This window comes from Macrobrachium rosenbergii, chromosome 14 (genome assembly GCF_040412425.1).
Source record: "Macrobrachium rosenbergii isolate ZJJX-2024 chromosome 14, ASM4041242v1, whole genome shotgun sequence".
In the NCBI taxonomy this organism is placed as follows: Eukaryota; Metazoa; Arthropoda; class Malacostraca; order Decapoda; family Palaemonidae; genus Macrobrachium; species Macrobrachium rosenbergii.
This window is the reverse complement of record NC_089754.1, coordinates 21,122,597-21,142,825: the sequence shown is the minus strand read 5'-3', so window position 1 is coordinate 21,142,825 and position 20,229 is coordinate 21,122,597. Positions and strand designations below refer to the sequence as shown.

Sequence of the window (20,229 nt, the reverse complement as noted above, 5' to 3'; positions counted from 1 at the left end):
TTTTCGTGTAGAAATACCAAAAGATTTCTGTGGATTCTACAGGGAGTGGGCTGCAGGACAAGGAAGAGGCTATTGGCTTCTGAGATAGAATTAGATCTGAATACAAATCCAGATGTGGATTCTAGTTTTTTATTATATATTGTATCTGTGAAGTTATGTGGAGGATTGGGCCAGGAAGTCATTTGATTTATGACGGATCCAGATCAGGGTGTCTCCCAGATTTTTCCAGTGGAATGTAATCCTGAATTCTATAGATAGATTTCAGCAAAATTCTAACGCATGATGGGCTGTGTTACAAGGAAGTTAATGTGTTCAGAAGTGGATGCAGACCCAGATGCATATCCAGGATCTTAACAACTAAATTTACTTAGATTTTAGGGTGCATAGTCTGTAGCCTATGGATAAGTTGGTTAGGTTTTGAGGTAGATCAAGATAATACAGATGAGGATCCAGGATTTCTTTCCTTGGAATGTCTCAGAAAGTTACTGAGAAATTTTGTGAGATGATGTATATTGTGGATGAAATAGTGGATAAAAATTATGTAGATACTGTTCTGGTGTAAATCAAAGTTTTTATTAAATGTCTCCAATAAATACTAATAGATTTTACGAAATTTTGTGGATATTTGTGCTACAGACAAATGATGAGTTACATTGTGGTGGATTGGATCTGCAGTGGTTTCAATACTTCAGCACTACCTTGAAATTAAGTAAATAGAAATCTATAATACCATTTTGTGGATGATATACAGATCAGAGTGTTTCCCATGCTAGTCTAAAATTATTATAAAAAATATGTACAAGTAATTAGTCCATCCTCAAAGACCAACACTGGTTAAGGATACAATTGGATAAGCCCAAATTTTAGTATTTCTTAATTTTTACTGTCCTGGGATATATGCGCAGCTTTAAGATCTAACCAAAGCAGTGAATAAATTATAAAAAAAAAAACACAAAGGAATAATGAATTTAACATGGAGTTACTTGTAACTTGATATTTGAAAGCAAAAAATTGTGATGGATCAAATTAGTGACTATATATCATACATACAACACAGTATACAACTTTTCTTGAAAAAATTGTACATTTTTTGTGAAATAAAACTTTCTGCTAATTTCAATGGCCATTACAGATAGGCTATGCACCAAAGGAGCACTATCTTTTACAGTGACTAAAGATCTTAATTCAGATTAGCTTGCTTGACATACGAGATAGAATAATGATTTGGATTATTCCCTTTTCGGGTGGTGGTGGCAGGGAGGAGGTTAGAGCCTATTTTTAAGATGACTCTGTCATCATTTATTACTTTATCTAAGTGCTGAAACTGGTTTGATTTTGAATAAAAAATTCTTTTATGCTAGCGAAGATGTACAGTCTAAGTGCTTTCTACATGATTCTGTTTCCTGACAAGAAAACCATTTGCAACTGGTGTTAAAAAAGCAGTGAAGGGTAACAGGTGATTACTGTGGTGTGGTGAAAGTGCCAGTAGTGTAAAAATGTCAAAACACACCCATAACTTTGTTATTGGCTATGAACAAAACCATCATTTTTCAATATTTATTTCAGTAAATTGTGCAAATTAAAATCAATATGCAACAATAACACTAGCATTGTGTTATAACTGCCAGTTTTGAAACAGATGACTTCATTTCACCAAAAGTATTGCTGATATTTCTTGGAACATCTTTATTAAAATCATTAGAATTGATGATCTAGAATATATTTCCAACCAAGCTGGTGGATTCCTTGTGATTTTTCTCTCTGAAAAATTACACATCTTGTTACATGTACTGTACTAGGATACTAAACTCTATTTCATTACAGTAAGGTAACTGAAATGAAAATACTATCATACTAAAGTAGGAAGTGTTTACTATGGAATAAAAGTAGGCGTAATGACTAGTCATGAATTGCTTACAGTTAAACTTTTCTTCCACAGAACAAAGGAGTTCTAGAAAAACTGAGACCTTCTAAGTGCATGGAAGAATTTCTGAAGTGGGATATGTCCCACCTCATAATGAAAAATGTGGCAGGTAAGCAAAATTTTAATACATGTTCTGTTGCATATGTGTATGAATTTTCATCAGTTCAGAGTGAAAGTGAAATTCTGACGAAGTTTGAGCATGGTAAGCAATCGAAGGGTGTATTTTCCAAGAATTTTTGCATCAGTGCATGAAAATAAATTGTATGGTCAGGAATTTAATAACTCCATGAAAACCATAAGTAAATTGCTTCCTCGTCTAGTCTTAATAGGATTTCTAATTCAATATTTATATACATATTTAAGCATTAAATACACCATTCCCACCAAGCTGTCCCCCCTAGAAAATTCTGTAAAGATGCAGGCACTTCTTCACTATGTGCTGTTGAAAGTATCATATAGCAGAAGCACACTGCAACAAAGTTTACCATATTTTGTGTGTACAGATTCTCCCTTCATCTTCCTCAGAGAGTTACTGAGATAACTTTTTATCTGGATTCTCCCCCTCCACCCCCAAGTTGTCTTCCATCCATTTAAACAGCATTATTCCTTATGGGAAAAATTTGTTTGGTGCTCATTGTTTTTGCCTTCTGGAACCAATTAATGATGAGTACCATGGTATCACTGTACTAAGAATATTACCCTCTCTTAAACCTGGAAAAGATAGTTTGTCAGAGACCAACTACTGCCCCATTAATTGAAATCATTCTTAGATAAGGTTGTGAAGATGGTCTGTGTAAGACTTAAGTGGTATCCTGGATGTAACAACTACTGCAGATTACTGAGACGACAGAAACGTCCATTACCACAAATGTTAAGTTTGCATAAAAAAAATAACTATGTGAAGCCTGTGCATCAAAGCAGTTGTTATCCTTTGTATCTAAAGAAAAAAAAGACTGACACCACATGGAGACATGAAATTTTTCAGACCTACATGGTTGTGAGTTAATCAATGCTGTTTTTATAAGCTATTTTTCAAGAATTTAAGATTTCAGATAGAAAATAGCATAAGTATTATCAAATATAATATATCAAGGATTCCTTTAGTGTAGTTCATAAAGTGTTACCCTCTTTGCACTGGCTATGAACAGCATTGCAAAGATTATCCCAGAGAGCTTTCACTGCTTCATGGATGGCTATGGCAAAGTGGTGACTTCTGCTGCTTATTAATAAAGTCTTAAACTTGGCAGAAATGTGTAAAATTTGTGATCTTAAGTTTCCTATATGAAAAATTGTATTGCATACACTCCCTGAACACCTGAATGAGCCCTGGTCACTGACCAGCCAGAACTATATCCCCATAATTTTACCAACAAAGTGGGTAATTAACTGTCGGCGTTACCAACGCTACATGAAAAATCTTGTCAAATGATTTACCTGAGGTACCGTCGACAGCGCTGCTGCAAATACCGGCCAACAGAGGCCGACATCCCCAATTGTTTTCGTTCGCTGTGCTGTGTGGGTGTGTCCCACAACAGGCGAACTTTTGGTCATTTAGCCCGACCCCATTTAAAGAATTTGGACATCAGATTACGATTTTGGACTGTTTTCAACGCCTTTTCTCCTGGATTTATACTTTATTGACTGGATTTGGAACTTCTCTCCTGGTTTTTAACTTTGGATCGGCACTTTGGACTCGATTGGATAAGTCAGACAAGAAGACATCGCTGTCTGCTAGCGCCGCTGCTTCCACTTCATCTACATCTTAGATGACGGAGCCATCTACTGCTGGAGATGCTGCCGCCTGCACGTCTTGCAAGCATAGGATGAATACCCTCAAACACGATCGACATTCTGTTTGTATTTTATGTAGGAAGGTTCAGTGTAGTATCAGTCAGGGATGTGATGATTATGGGTCTTGGTCAGTAGATCAAATAGAAGATTATTTGAAACACAGAAAATCCTTCGCCTCGAAGAGTAAGGGTAGGTCAGGATCAGCTGTAGGATTACAATCAGTAGATAAGGAAGTGTTAGATTCAAGAAGTTAGAGGACAGTTTATCATCCAGTATGTCTAGCCTATTTCTAGCCTGATGAGTAAGTTAACAGAGAATAGAGATAGTGATAGTAGTAGCATAGTTGATTCTAATCGTTCTTTTTCAGCCCCCCTGCCTGTTCCAAAACCAGCCCTAACGGGTGTCGGGGGTCATGGAGAACCGCAAGCCTCGAAGGTAGGTTCTGTCAGCCCCCCCGGCGCAGAGCAGGCAGTGATGGCAGCAGATTCCCCCCTTCCCACTCAAGGTGTAGGTTCTGAGGTTGATGTAGAGTTTGGTAAGACACAGATGAGTAGGGAAAATAGGTTAGGAAGAGTTCAGGAAAAGAAGTGGAAGGTGCAGTCTCATTCAGGTTCGGTTGGGGTTCCTAGTGTGATGACTTTGTCTTGGATCCATCTTTGGTTTTATTTCCTGCTTAGAGTTCTTTACAACAGAAGGTTTCTAAGTCCGTGGTTCGTCGTTCGGAGGTGGTTTCGGGTTTTTCGGGTTCTGTAGTGTGGGAGAATGCTCCTTCATCCTCGAAGGTTCCTTTTCCTTCGGTGGATGAGTTTGGTTCGTCTTGCGGTGGTGGTAATTCTGGTGATAGGGTTTTCAATTTGGCTCAACATAATGCAGAGTTGTTGGGTTTGTCACAGGGTTATAGATTACTAGTTAGGCAATGTTTTCAATTTTGGGTTTTCCAGTATTCACAATCATGTCTTGAAGAATTTTCTTGAGTTTGCTGGTGATGTCTGTCAAGATTATCAAGGGGGAACAGGGTCGGTCTATTTTTCATTCTCTCTCAAAAAAAAAACTATGGCCTTTTCTGCTGCTTCTGAGTTGTCCTTTTTACCCCGTTTTCTTCTAAGCCTTCTTCCAATGTCTTTACACAATCTTCTTTATCAGGTCACTCTTCGCAGTGTTCTCTCGCTCATCCTGTTTTCTTTGCCATTAAGTCAGCAGAGCAAAGAATTTTCATTGGTTCAATCCTGTAATGGAGTTTTCAGCGGCTCCCTCTCTCTCTTTCGGGTTGAGGTAAGATGTACCTTTGGCGTGGCTGTCTTCTTTAGCACCTTAAATGGGTCCTGTAGTTTTCTCAGGCTTCTGGTCTAGATGCTTCACAGGCAGTTGCAGAGTCTTCCACAACTCCGTATTTTCATCCTTTACTGGGTTTAAAATGTAATGTGTCCTCTGCGGTTCTTGCGGATGCTACAGCATTTGGTGTATCGTCTGCATCATCGTTGAGTGTATCAGTACAGATGGTGCACTCAGCCTCTCCTTTTCACCAAAGTAGCTGGTAATTTTCCTTCTTTGGTCCCCATTGGTTCTGCAGCTCGTAGCTTGTCCTGAGAAACACCTTTGAGTACTGGACCAGTTGGCATGTTCTCCACCTGTCCAACGTCGGCGGTATATGTGCTCCGGTGGTTATTCCAAGTGTGGCTGCTTTCTTTATCTCCTTCTTCTACTTCTTTCTCAACTTTTCCTGTGGCTATTTCTGTTCCTCCTTCTATGGTGTTCAATGTGGGTTCAGCTTTGGTTCTGGGTCATCAGGGAGTTCTTCCTCCCTCTCCCTTAACCCCTTCCCTCTCACATTTTTTATCCCAACTTGCAGTCTTTATGAAGCATATTTTTTTATTGTTTATTTCTAAAGTATATGCTAAAGTGATAAATCACCTCGAATATTTCTTCAGAAAAAATAATTTTTTTGTCAGGATAGTCTTCAACTATTTCATAACTTCTCAAGGTCAAGTTTTCTCGGAAATTGTAAAATCCAAGGAAAATAAAAAGAATATATTTATTGCATTTTCATCTATATTTTTATTCTTTCATAATTCTTCAGTATAGCAACAAAATAATTACACATGATAAATGTAAAACTTTATAACATAACTGAAATTCAAAAGAAAATAAAAGAAGCAAATTTTTTAAAAAAAAGAAGAAAATCTTGCATTTATGAAAAAATACAATATGATAAAGCCTGGTGACTAACATAGAAGAAAAAATTATGGTGACAAAAATATAATACTTTCAATAGAAAATGCAAAAGGTTTCATTATCACAAAAAGAAAAAGATTCTTGCCTTTATGAAAAGTAATAGAAAAGGACAAATTGAAATAAAAGGTTTTACCTTCATCATAATGAATAATACTTTTCTTTCTGTATTACCTATTTCAGCTTTATATTTTGAAAATAAATGTATTTACTCCTGTACAGAACATGATAAAATAAAATAAATTCTTTCATCTTTTCCTAAAAGTTATCCTTCGTGTGATATATCCTAAAGCAAGGAGTTGTACACAGTGCTACATCACACACCAAACAGCAATATCTGCTTTCTTTCCTTAGTCTTTTTCCACTTGCATCTCGCTTTCTGCTACAAACTACACATTGTCTTGTGGGGTTACTTTTCTTTTCTGTAGGTGGCACGACATCTGGGAAATGCCTTTCTGTAAGACGAAGAGGGTGAGGTACACTACTTGGTCGTCCTACTTTTGATGACATCATAGGTGTATGGTACTTTTTTATTGTCTCGTCTATCACTTGAAGATGGTACTTTAGAGCTGTTGCTTATCCTCCTGATTTGAGATACAAAAGATAGGAATTCCACAATGCAAAGTTGACAATATGAAAGAATATTTTCTTGTAATACCTCTTTCTCCTTTTTCTTGTAAGAGGATAATCATGCAGACGTTGATCTACTTCATCAACCCCTCCCATTGTGTCATTGTAGTCCATAACCAGTTTAGGCTTCTTTATCAATTTTCCTCTTTTTTCAGTTTCTACCATTTCTGTGTTATGCACTGTGGAAAGTAATACAACATCTCTCATCCTTCCATTTTATTGCTGTTACTTTTCTTCTTTTGTAAGCCACCATACAGCCTTTCTGCAGTTTTTCTCATTTCAATCCAGAGGGCATTTCCTTTCTGCTAACACGGACAGTGCCATAAACGTCTTGTTTCATTTTTTGTCAGTAAATCTGCTATTTGGGGAGAGTTATAATAGTTATCCATTGTAAGGCAATAGCCTTTTTCAGTAATGGCCACTTCATCAGCGTCATAATTTTTGAAGACATGGGAAGGTCTTCATAATCATTATCAAACATTGTTCCTTGACCTCTATAAATGACAAAATTCCAAACATATCCTGATTCTGATTCACACAACATGAAATATTTTATCCCAAATCTACCTCTTTTTAGTGGCAAATATTGTACCCAACCAAGGTGTCCTTTATAAAGTAAAAGACTTTCATCTATAGCTACATTTTGTGCAGGTGTGTACATATTTTTGAATTTGCTAATAATGCTGTTATAAAACTTCCAGATTTTGTTGAGCTTTGGGCAAAGATGAGTGGCAGGGTCAAAATCCTCATTATTTGACAAATGCAAATGCTGCTTTATTTTGCAAAATCTGCACTGTGGCATAACTTTAGCAAAAATTGGGGTATGTAACAAGGGCATCATAGACCAGTATTGGCTTTCATCAGGTTGCTTTATAATCCCCTGTAGCATAATAACATTAAGGAAAATCCTCATTTCTTCCCAGTATGTTGGATGCCATTTCTTTTTCTCTGTTTCTGGTTTTCCACTCAACTTTTGTTCAGCAATCCTGTTCGTCTCTGTAACAATAATGTCTAAAATATTGTCATCAAGAAATGACTCAAAATACTGAATATATGTATTTTCTTCATCATCTTCAGTATTATATACATGATGAATTATATTATCACCAATAAAGGGAAATGCAGGCTGTGGGGGAGAGGGTGGTTTATCATCCAAAATTATTATTCTTTGCCAGCCTTGGTTATCAAGAATATTATCATCATCATCTTCATCTGAAGTATCAGAGTATTCTGACATCATATCACCATCACTTTCGCTTCCTGAATCGTCCATTCCATCATAATACTCTGTATCACCATCACTCTCACTACTCATGATAGTTATATCAATAACAATAAAGGAAAATCCACAAAAAACCATAGAAATCCTGACTGATGAAAGGACACGTCTCCAGTGGCCAAGATAGCTACAATTTTGTATAAGAAGGCTCTTATATCCATAGAAAACGGCTTTCTATAGTGGGAGACTAATATAAACAACAGCTGAGTTTATTGGGAGTTGCTAGGAAAGAGATAACAGAATTTCGAGTATACTTGGGCCTACTGAAATATGACGGTTATTTTAAACTGGAGAATACACGGGGTTGAGTGGGAAGAGGTTAATCAGTGTGACTTCAGCACCAGATACCTGTCCTGGTGCGGCGTTGGGTGGATTGGGTGTTGCGTCCTGTCCGCTTGCAGGGGTGGGCGTTTGTTGCCCAGGTGAGGTGATACATCATCGTTGCTAGGTGGTGCGTGGTTTGCGCAGTCGAGTGCATCTGACTCGAGAGTTTTGTCATTGGCTTTAGTTGGTACAGGGTTTGCGCAACTGGGTTACGGTTGGCTCAGGTATGATGGGGTCAGGTATGGCAGGTGTTGGTCTCGCACATCCTGGTGTAGCAAGATCCGGGTTATCGGGTGCAACTCTTGCGGGTGATCAGTCTGTCTCTTTTCCTGTTCAGGTTTGGTTGGACCAGTCTGACAGAGAATGCTCTTTTGAAGAAGAGGAGCCAGTACCAGATATAGGTTTTTTTCTCCAGCAAATGGAAGCGAGTATAAGTGGATGGTGGACTTTATCCATTTTCTCTATTCATAGTCCAGGCTCCTGAGGAACCTACACAGCCAAACCAAGCAATGTTTGAATCGTTGTATGCAACCAAACCAGTAGTCTCCCAAACACCAAGTAAACTGGTCCGGTTTGGCCGAGTAGGGCAGGTGTTGAGGGAGGCGGACTCTGGGTTAGCTTCTCTTATCGGGTCGTGTAGACAGGATTCAACCTTGCTTCCAAAACGGAAGGGGTTCTATAGGGTAGCAGGTAACCCTTCTGCCAGTGTCAGAGTTCTTCTTAACGAATCTGTTGAGGCTCTTCTTTCTCGGGTTCCTTCGTCAAATCATTTGGTAGCGGTTACATCTCATGAGGCTTGTATTTTGGAGGACACTTTTCGCAGCCAGTCTGAGGCCTTGTCCCACTCTTTGTGGATGCTGTCTGGGTTGATGGGGTTTCTCAAACAAGTTGGATATACTCCCTCTGATCCTGTACTGTTTGACAACCTCATCACTTCGGTTTTGATGGGGTTGGCATACCAGGCTAACATTTCGGCTGGCTGTACAACGTTCTTTGGCAAGAAGAGGAGGGACTTCTTTTTAAATCATCTTCTGCCTCACTAAGGGCGCCTTTTTGCGCTCTGCAACAGTCTTTTTAGAGAGGAGGATGTCTCCTCCATGGTCAATTTCATGTCTTCGTCATCAGCAGTAGCATCACAGGAGGCTATGATTCGTGTGGCTGCTCAGGGTTCAGGTGATGTGGCCAGTATGACGAACTTTGTTGCTTCTAACTCATGTCTCTGGTGTCCGGCAATTGCATCGTCGAGGGTACAGAATGTTGAAGTATCTAACCCTTGGCTGATCCTTGCCTCCTCTTTAGAGGAGCTAGTAAGGGCGAGGGACTTCTTATAGAATCTATGCAAGATACTAGGAATTCATCTAATCTTTGCCAAGAGTTGCCTGGTCCCAACACAATCTAAAACCTTTCAGGGAATGGGATTATCTCTCTTCCTTTGAGATTTTTTCCCCAACCCTGGAGGGGATCCAGTCGGTCCTTCAGGAAGTAGAGGTGTTCCTGTCCAACAGGGGACAGCCGTTACCAGTTTAGAGAAACCTCTTAGGGAGAATGTCTTCTCTCTCTTTTAATTCCAGGGTCTCATCTCCAGATGCGTTTCTCTTCAGGTATGTCTCAGGAATCCCTGGGACTTCCGCAACAAGAACACAGTTATAGTCTGGAGCGAATCTTGCCTGTCGGATCTTCTGTGGTGTTCAGAAGAAGTGCATCTGACACCCAGAAGGTCTATCGACTCCCCTCTTCCCGGCGTTCATCTGTACTCAGATGTCTCAGATCAAGGTTGGGGAACAACCTTAGAGGAAACCCAGGCCTTGGGCCTCTGGAGGGATCGGGAACGAGAGGAGTCAATAAATCTTGGGAACTCATGGCTGTAAAGGAAGCCCTCAGGTGGTTTTCAGTCCTAGTGTGCAACAAAGTAGTGGCTCTGTTTTGTGACAACATAACTCCGTGTTGTATCTGAAGAACTCGGGGGCAGGTCAAGATCAACAGAAGTCAATACTATAACACACAGAGTCCTGGGAAGGTGTGAAGAACGGAAAGTGTCTCTTCTTCCCCAACTTGTATCAGGGAGTCTCAACTTACTGGCCTACTCGTTATGTCGCTCTCATCAGGTATTGGTGGGAGAGTGGACTTTGGCTCAGGAAGTAGTATGTCAGGTTCTCGGAAGTGGCCAGCATCGGTGGACTTTTTTGCAATGAGATTAAACCATCGTCTTCCGGTTTATTTCTCACCAGTCGATAGGCACTGTTGCAATGTTACAAAATTGGAATCACATGCAGGTGTATGCTTTCAGCCAATCGGTCTCATTCATCAGGTAATCAGGAAATTGCGGGAGAGTGTCAAGACGTCTATGGCTCTAATAGCTCCTTGCTGGCCCTATGCCCTTGGTTTCTGGAACTCCTAAGCTCCTTACGGAAGTTCAGGTGTTCCTTCCCATGCAGATCTTCTCAGACAACCGCTTTTTCACCATTATCATCCAAACCCCCACGTGCTGAACCTAGTTGCAGGCACCTGCCAAGCAAGCAGCTAGACAGACTGGACTCTCTAAAGCTGTGTCAGGACAGCTTTCTTTCAGCTTGAGAAAGTCAACCCATAAGCTTTACCAGGCCAGCCGGACAATGTATATAAGTTGGTGTTGTAAGGAAGGTCATTTCATCTCTAAACTTTCCATAGCCAAAATAGCTGATTTTCTTTTATTCCTTCAGAAAGTCGAGGTTCTTTTATATTTGGCGATTGTTGGCTACCGCTCAACGCTTAGTAGTACATGTAGTTTCCATCTTCCCAAAAATTTCCAGTAGTAAGATCATCTATGATTTATTACGTTCCTTTAAGATTAAACATCCTGTCTTACTGACTTGGGCTCCTCTGTGGGATTTGTTGGAAGTTCTAACGTTAAGACAACTGATTAAGAAGGGTTTTTTTCTTACAGCTTTAACAACAGCTAGAAGGTGGGCGAGCTTCAGGCAATTTCTAGGCTGGTTTCCTAGGCGGGAAATATGTATTTATCTCTTCTTCCGGAATTCGTGGCGAAGTCGGAGTCAGAGGTTAACCCTCTGCCTCGTTCGTTTAGGGTTCTTTATCAGCAAGAGTTCGTTACCGGCGATCCAGTGGAGATGTCCTTATGTCCGGTGCGAGCATTAAAATTCTATCTATCAAAGGTTGAGAAACTCCATCCGCGTCCACGTACACTTCTTGTCTCTCCATGGAATCCTTCCCATCCGCTATCAAAGAATGTGATTAGTTACTTTCTGAGGGAGATGATTTCCCAGGCTTCTCGGGGTTCTTCTTCATCATCTTCAGGCTCTGTATTACCCTAAGCGCACAGTGTTCGGAGTATGGCCACTTCATCTTCCTTTCTAAGGGATTGTTCAGTGTCTTCTATTCTGGAGGCAGCTACTTGGAAGTCCATCTCAGTGTTTACTTCCTTTTACTTAAGAGACATTCAGTTCGCCTCGTCGGAGGGTTATTCTCTTAGTCCATGTGTAGCGGCTAACTCTTATTATCTAGGGTGCATTCATTTAGCTGAGGTGGTATTCTCTTAGTGTGGAGGTTCTTATGTCAATCAGATAGAGGAATTCCTTTTAGTCTTGAGGATCTTAGGCAGCAGTAATAGTGTAATCACATGAACTTAGGTTTAGTATGTTTTTAAATATCTTAGTCTTTGATAATTTCCTTTGAGAGTCCAAGGGGGTTCTCTAGTAGGCTAGGCTCTTTCATCGGCGCTGAGACACTTCTTCGCTCTTCAATCGTTGGGCCTTATCTGGAGGATCAGCAGCTCGGCACACTGCTTCATTCCCCTCCATACGTGAGAGGCTCTGAATAGCCACATGGGAGGTTCATCATACTCCTCCATACATGAGAGGTTCTGAAGAGCCACATGGGAGGTCGACGGACCGAGACATTACTGACCTGACTGACGATCAAAATACTCTGGAGCAGGTCTCTTCACCGAAAGCATTGATTGATATGGTGAGTGTATGACTAAATAGATATCCTATGCAGAGCAGATCAGTGAGCTACCATCTCTGTGGTTGTAAAAAGGGGGCGTGCCACAGCCTAGATGGGTCTCCCTCCAGCATGTCTCTTCACCGAAAGCATTGATTTATATGGTGACATACATTTACACATAGTAGGTTGATAATGAGTTACCTGCTAATTCTCCGTTGACAGGTCGGGCTGAATTAGATTGATCCCACCTCCATTAAAATTTTGTTAATCGGGCTAATTCAGGTGTTCAGGGAGTGTATTGCAATATGGAGTTTTCATAATAAAACTAATACTGTATTGTAATACTTACCTGAACACCTGAATGATTCCCATCCTCCTCCCACTTCAGTTTTTGATAGTAAGTGACTCAACTGGGGATGTCGGCCTCTGACGGCCAGTATTTGCAGCAGCGTTGTCAACAGTACCTCAGGTAACTCATTTGACAAGATTTTCTGACAGTTAATTACCCACTTTGTGGGTAAAATTCTGGGGATATAGTTCGGGCTGGTCAGTGACCAGGGCTAATTTAGGTGTTCAGGTAAATATTACAATATTACAGTAAACCCCCATATTCATGTTCTCACAGTTCACGGACTCACGCATTCGCGGGTTTCTCTGTGGAACATATCTACCCATTATTCGCGGAAAAGTCGCCCATTTCGCGGTATTTTTCACTGAGAAATATTCACTAATTACTATATTTTCATATAATTTTCATGAATAAATGCACTTTTTGTGATAAAACTATTAAAATACTCAGGTATAAGCATTTTTACAGGGTTTTTCTTCTGTTTAAACTATCAAAGTGGGCAGTTCTAAGTGTTTTTAGACGGGTTTTAAGTATTCATGGATGTTAGCTATTCGCGGGGGGTGCGGTATGCATTCCCCGCAAATATGGGTGGTTCACTGTACTGTAAATTTATTATGAAAACTTCACACTTGTCCATTTCTAAAATAGACATTTTCTCAGACCTAGAATTATAGTTTTTATATATGTAACTTACCAAGTAATTACATTGCTTACTGTTTCACTTGCCAGCAGCTTAAAAATTTTTTTTAATTCGCAGCAGCGCTAATGTCGGTGTAGGTGATTAGACCCCGCCCACTTTCAGGGTAAGAGAGGAACAACTTCAGCAGAGAGCTTAGTTGTTTTCTGCTGGCTCTCGACTGTAGTTCAGTTGTGAGTGGTCAGCTTAGATTTTGGTTTTCGGCACTTTTCCATTTGAGATTCTTCTTTTGGTGAAGTATTGGTGGCTTACGGCTTTGTATTTTTGTTAGGTTCTCTTAGTAAGACCATTTTTTCACAATTTAGGACTTTTTTCCTCAATTTGACATTGATTAAGATTCCTGTTGTTGACTTGTTAAATTTAGTATGTCTGACTCTAGTGCAACTAGTTTACGTTACAAGTACCATCCTATTTACGACTGAGCTTGGTCCCAACCAACCAGTTGTAAGTTAAAGTGAATGTAAGTCGAACCTTAGAAAGTGGCTGACATACTGGATAGGGCATAATATAAAACCTTTGCTATATAAAGTACCAATATAGTACTGTACAGTAATGTAATGTACAATCATTGTTTCAGTCTTTTTACCATAATGTACTTCTATATACAGTATATATTTTAATAATTTATGTAACATATATTCTGTACAGGTAGGCATAGAGTTACAACGGGGTTAGTTTCTTGCATGCATGTAGGAAGTCGACTTCAACGTAAATCAATTTGCAATTCAGTCTACAGGGCAGGGTAACTCGAACTGATGCTGCCTGAGTGATGAGAGAGCTCTCCTGAGATGGCATGTTGCCCAGTAACTCAGTGGTCAGCTGTCATATGGCTTGTACTCTTATGCATCAGCCCACCCAGCCTCACTGCCAGAAGTACCGTTGTAAGTACGAATGGTCATATGTCAAGCAGGTTGTAAGTCTGATGGTACTAGCTGCCATACAAGACTCACTAAAGCAAAGTATGACTCTCACACTACGTGTATGGAATGTAAGGGAACAAGGGTGTTCAGTTGATTTAACCTGTGATGAATGTTCAAAATGGGATGCTAAAAAATGGATGGTTTTTGGGTCTCATTTAGCCAAGCTGGATAGGGGTAGAAAATGTAAAGCGGCCGCTAGAGCTGAGAGTAAGACAGCAGATAGCAAGACTGTAGATAGTTCTGCAAAGTCTTCTGATGATAATATTCCTACTTTATCTATGCCTGCTCCCACTGTGTACCCTGTTCCCAGCCCTTTGACTATTCAACCTGCTCCTTTACCCAGCTATCTCGCTGCCGAACCTGACCCCCTTGCCAGCCTTGAGTTGAAGATTGTCAGTAATTTCAATGCAAAGATGGTGTTAATAGTGGATACAGTGTCCCAGGTCACAACAAAGGATGGCCATTGGAAAGGCATCCAGACAGAAGTGAGTAGGCTGTCCTCAAGTTCTGAGGCTTCCAGCCCTGAGAAGAGGTGCCTGTGGTACTGTAGTGACAAATCACAGCCACTGAAAAGGCCCACAATGGATAAGGTCCGCTCCCCTCCAGTGCCTTATAAGAGATTCAGAGAGCCCCTGCAGCAACCTTCATGTAGTTTTTGGGATTCCCCAGAACGCTTTTCTCCAGAATGTCCTGTGCTGGAACCCAGACGTTCATCCACACTAAGACGTTCCTTGTACGCCAAGCTCTCTCCTCCTTCTCATGAGCGCCCAAGAGCAGCCAGGCTTCCAGCAACGCCCGAGTGCCCAGTAACGCCACAGCCTCTAGTTATGCCCAAGTGCCCTTTAGCGCACAAGCGCCCTTCAGTACCCAAGCATCCTGCAGCGCCCAAGAGTTCAGTACACAGACGTACTTTGTCTTCCATGGAACACTTGGCACATTCTCCAACGCGTCTGACACCAGATGCCAAACACTTGGTGACAGCTAGTCCTTTGCTTCCTGCTGCTGATACTACGGACCCATTGTTAGCACCTATTCGGTGACAGCTGGCTAACATCTTAAGTCTTCTTAAGAGAGAGCCTTCATCTGCTCAGGCCCCTAAGGAGTTGCATCTCTCCTGTTTCATCGGAGGAAGTATATGAAGGTGATGTGGATCAGAGCTCCCCTCTGTCAGCCTATGCATCCTTGTTGGAGTACTTACTGCAAAACTTCCTGGGATTTTTCTCGCCTGCTGCCCTGGCCTCTGCGGCTTCGACTTTCTTCATAAGTGACAAGCTTGCCAACTCCTCCAGGCTGCCAAAGATGGTGCTCTCATCTTCTGCTAGGAAGGCTCTCAATGAGCTGGATAGTTGGCTCTCAGAGAAAAGAGAGCAGGGGAAGTCCTCATTTAGTTACCCCCTTCTCATCTTGTGCGTTGGAGGTGTTCTTCATATGACACCGGGGAAGATCCCTCGCTGGGAGTGGCTGCCTCCTCCCAGGGGTACGTCTTTGGGCTTATCGACCCATCTTGGAGGTCAGCCTTTGCCATCACTAAGGTGATGTTCTCCCCTACAGAACTCGACCACCTTCTGGAGAATCTTTAGATTTTTCGAAGTGATACGCTTCTTAGGCTGTCAGTGGGTGCATTAGGCTGAAAGATCAAGAACTGCTCTTTGTTACCTGAGGATGTTGTGGCGTATTGGTTGAATGTCCTGTCATGCACTGGTAAGGGCATTAGCGATGGCTCGTAGAGTTAGCCTCTCTCTATGCCATGGGAGTATTGAAAAAGAGAGAGAGCTCTGGTGCTCGATCACCACGAAGGACATCGTGGCTTCACAGAATTCTGCCCTTTTATACTCTCCTCTCAACTGCCAGCACTTCTTCCCTCAATCTGCAGTCAGCGACATTGCCTCAGAGCTTTCAAAAGAAAAAAGCATGCAAGATCTTTTAGCTCGTTCATCTAGAAACCCTAGGGATCCTTCGACTGCAAGTACCAGGACCATTTCTTTCCTTCAGCCACTGCCCCTTTTGTGGGCAGAACAAGAACCCAATGAAGACCCAGGACGAACCTGTGATTCTTGTCTTGACTGTTTAAGAAGTCCTCCTCCAAGCCCTCTGGTCGGAAATGAGAATCCTTTCCTCCATGTGCCAGTAGGAGCCAGGCTCCTCCATTACAGGCAGTCCCCGGTTATCAGCGATCCAGTTTTTCGGCGCTTGTCTAGCGACAATGATAACTAAATTTTCAACGCTGATATGCACTGATCTCCAGTTATCGGGCGCCGATCCCCAGTTATTGGTGCTGATCCCCAGTTATCAGCGCCAATAACTGGAGATCGGCACTGTTATCGCTGATTTTCAGTTATCGCCGATTTTTGGTTATTGTCATGCCATCAGGAATGGAATCCCCGCCAATAACCGGGAACTGCCTGTTCTGGGAGAGATGAAGTGCAAGGGAAGTGGAGGAGTGGATTGTGTCAGTGCTGAAGGAGGGCTACTCCATCCCATTCAGGGAGAAGCCCCCTCAGTCAACACGCCCATCATGTTGACCGCCTACTCAGTAGGATCCAAGAAGTTTTTGGCCCTCTTGAACGAAGTCTCATCCCTCCTCAAAAAGAGAGCCATTGAGGAGTCGAAGAAGTCAAGTTGGACAGCTTTTACAACTGTCTCTTCGAAGTCCCTAAGGCATCAGGGGGTTGGAGGCCAGTACTGGACGTAAGCGCTTGAATTTCTTTGTCAAAATGACAAAATGCAAGATGGAAACAAGTCTGTCTGTCATGTCATCCATTCATCGGGGCAACTGGATGGCAATCATAGACATGCAGGATGCCTATTTCCACATTCCTGTACACCCAGAGTCCAGGAAGTACCTAAGATTCGCAACAGAGTGTACCAGTTTCGAGCCTTATGCTTTGCCCTTTCGACCGTTCCGCAAGTATTCGCTCAAGTCCTTGCTCCACTCCCCAAGGCTACATCTAATGGGGATAAACATCTCTCTCTTTTTAGACAATTGACTCCTTCGATCACCGTCGAAGGAGAGGTGCATGGAGGACCTTTTGAAGACCCTTCGCTTAACACAGGAGTTAGGTCTGCTAATCAACTTCCAGAAGTCCCAGCTGGTTCCATCACAGACGATTCTCTATTTGGGAATGATAAACTCTCAGATTTTTCAGGCTTTTCCATCCCCCAAAAGAATTCAGCCATGCCTGAAGAAAATTAACGAATTCCTCACCCGTCAAACTTGCTTGGCCAACCAATGGATGAGCCTTCTCGATACCTTAGCCTCCATGGAGCAATTTATCTCCCTAGGAAGGCTCCATATAAGAACTCTTCAGTTTTACCTGCAGGCCAGCTGGGCCAGGAAAGCTCATCCAGACACATTTGTCTTTCTGATCTCACAAGAAATAAAGGAGGATTTCCTATGGTGGAGATCAGAAGACAGGCTGTCAGAGGGGAAGCCCCTTCTCCCATTGAACCCCAACCTAGACTTTTATGTGGATGTATCGGATCTAGGTTGGGGGCCGCTTCTAGGCAACAAAGAAGTGTCCGGAATATGGTCCCAGGACCAGATTCTCTGGCACATCAACCTCAAGGAACTGACAGTAATTCGGCTGGGCGTACAACATTTTGCAACAGTAGTCTACAATCAAATAGTGACTGTGCATTTGGACATATGTAATTACTAAAGTAAAGTTATTATTCTTAACTTTTATCAATTTCTGCCAGAATAAAATGGTAGTAAGGTGTGAAAGTGTTAATGATGCATGCACTGGTGAATGGATGTCTCATAAAAAAATGTGCATTTGATATTTTATTTTAGCTTGCATTGTTTCTGCAGTCACAAGATGACCCTAGTTGTAACTGCTCCAGTTTGCCTAAAGTAATTGAACAGATACGGACATACAGCTGCCCATAAGAATATCATATCCTTTTTTTATATGCATAGAAGAGGTAAAGAAAGGAAACAGAGTATAGTGGCTTGAAAAAAGGACAGGAAATATTTATCTAGAATATCAGCTCAAATAATTTCCATTACCAACCCAGTGTCACAAGTTTCACTGAGTGTATATAGCCTCTGGATATATAGCTCATTTTAGTGCATTATTGCTTCTTAAAATATTGAGTCACAACACAACACATTCTTGAAGCCAGTGAGAACAACTGGTTAGAAACAAAACTTGGAAGTTTATTTTGCCATCACTACTATAAATGCCCTCTATTTAAGAGAAAAAGGCTTCAGAATATCTTGAATTCTCATGGCATAATGTTTATGTTATGGTATTTGGGGTAAGAATGGACATTTTCAAGCTCAAACTACTCTTTCAGAATCTGCAGCTTTGAAGGTTATGCAAACTTTCCTTTTCACTGATGTTCAAGAAAATGCCAGAATTTTCCTGCGCTCTCTTGCTGACATTTTATTTTCACCGACAGGTAAGATGAAGGTAGTCAAATGACTGAAAATAAAGTTAATTAGAATGATCAGTATACTGTACATATAGCTGAAGCATTTCTCCTATATAAATTTTAGAGCATAAAAAGAAAGGAAAGTAGTCTTAGCTTCCAAGTAATAGTAGCTCTAGAAATGGAAGCGCTGTACTCTCTCCCTCTCTTGTTCTCTCTGTGGAAAAAGGATGCTAATACTACAGTATTTTCAGGTGCTGAGAAATTACAGTCATGTATCAAACGATGGCAGTGTGGACTTGGTCGCATCATATTGGCAATCCCAACAGGACCAGAGATAATTAGGTTTGTTACAAAGAATTATTTCCCTAGAGACTTGAAGTCCATAGCAGATATGCTTTTAAAGATGGTTGAAGACCCAGTTCCTTGTGAAACCATCCCTTGCGACTTAATGATGGAAGTGTCATCTGCTAAAGGTGAAACCTAGAGACAAGAGATTTTTTTTATTTTATGCTAACTTTAAAAAGTATGGGATGAGACCTGTCCTATATGATATGAATAATAGTTTTGTTACTTGACTCAAATAAATACTTGTAAATCTTGCAGATCCTGTCTTACAAAACCATATCTTTTTTATATTTTACTTATTTCTCAATATTTTTTAGTAAAAATATTGTTGCCTCATGGTGTCAGATAATTTTCATTAATTTTCTGTGCTGAAGTCCGTTTTTTATTGCAGTTTTCCTCCCCATTCAGCATTCATCTAAGATTGCTTAAATAAAAGCTCTTTTTCAGCACAAACACTTAATGTACATTAGTTGTTTAGGGCCACTTACATTGACCTATCTAAATCTGGATAAGATTTTTCATTCAAAATCTCTTGAGCTCCACATTGTATGCATATGCTATCAGAGTAGCAATGTAAATCATTTTAAAGGATTAAAAACACCATTTGTTTACTGTAGCTCATTGACACATACTCAGTTAAACAATAATGATAAATGTGGTAGGATTTACCACAGGACTACAGCATCAAAGAGTAACCTTGTGTACATATGTATTACCAGTTATTAATCACAGCTCAGGGAAGTAAGGAAGCACTAACAGCCTCTCCAGATTCACAACCTGTACATCTTGCCAAATGCAAAATAAACTATGAAATCATAATCTGTGGATTTCTTAAACTGCCCTTAAAATGTCTTATGCCTTTAATGAGACTAACATTTTACATAGCAGCTTCACAATTAAAAATGATAGACAATGAATGTCTTGTTATTCTTTAGACAATAAAAATAATACAAAGAGTTCTCAAAATGAATGCTAAATTACTCAAGGTTTAATTATCTGCATCCCACAACGTGTAATCAGTTACACCCAGAAAGCTTGGCAAGAAATTTTTACATCACATTCAAGCCTGAAAAATTAATATATTCAGTATTACAGTAAGTAAAAATTACATTAGTCTCCAGATATTTTAACAAATGTGTTGGCAAACACATTGAGGAGCAGGCAAGACCATGTTCTTCATGCTAAGTGGTCCCTGTAATCTGAGGTCTGCAGCATGCTGTAGGGAACACCTTTAATAGACCTTTTTGCCATCAGTCTCAACTACAAGCTACTAAGCTACAGTACAGCCATGCAAGACCAGACAGCATTGACCAGTGATGCCTTCATGGTATCTTGGGACAGTCTGGAGGTTGTACAGCATAGACTTTTTCACCCTCCTCCCTAATTAGACCAGTGTTTTATAAATACTGCCAGATCAACAAT

General features: G+C 40.8%; 1 protein-coding gene across 4 annotated transcripts in view; it reads left to right on the top strand.

The window, feature by feature from the left end:
• LOC136845768 (uncharacterized) overlaps nucleotides 1-19,064 on the top strand; it is a 489,838-nt gene extending 470,774 nt beyond the window's left edge. For all 4 annotated transcript variants that reach the window (XM_067116022.1, XM_067116021.1, XM_067116023.1 and 1 more), the window contains 3 exons: nucleotides 1,940-2,033; nucleotides 18,385-18,489; nucleotides 18,714-19,064. In XM_067116022.1, coding sequence (XP_066972123.1) covers nucleotides 1,940-2,033; nucleotides 18,385-18,489; nucleotides 18,714-18,946 — 432 coding nt within the window. In that variant the 3' untranslated portion in view covers nucleotides 18,947-19,064. The remainder of the gene's footprint in view (nucleotides 1-1,939; nucleotides 2,034-18,384; nucleotides 18,490-18,713) is intronic.
• The last annotated feature ends 1,165 nt before the right edge of the window (nucleotides 19,065-20,229 follow it).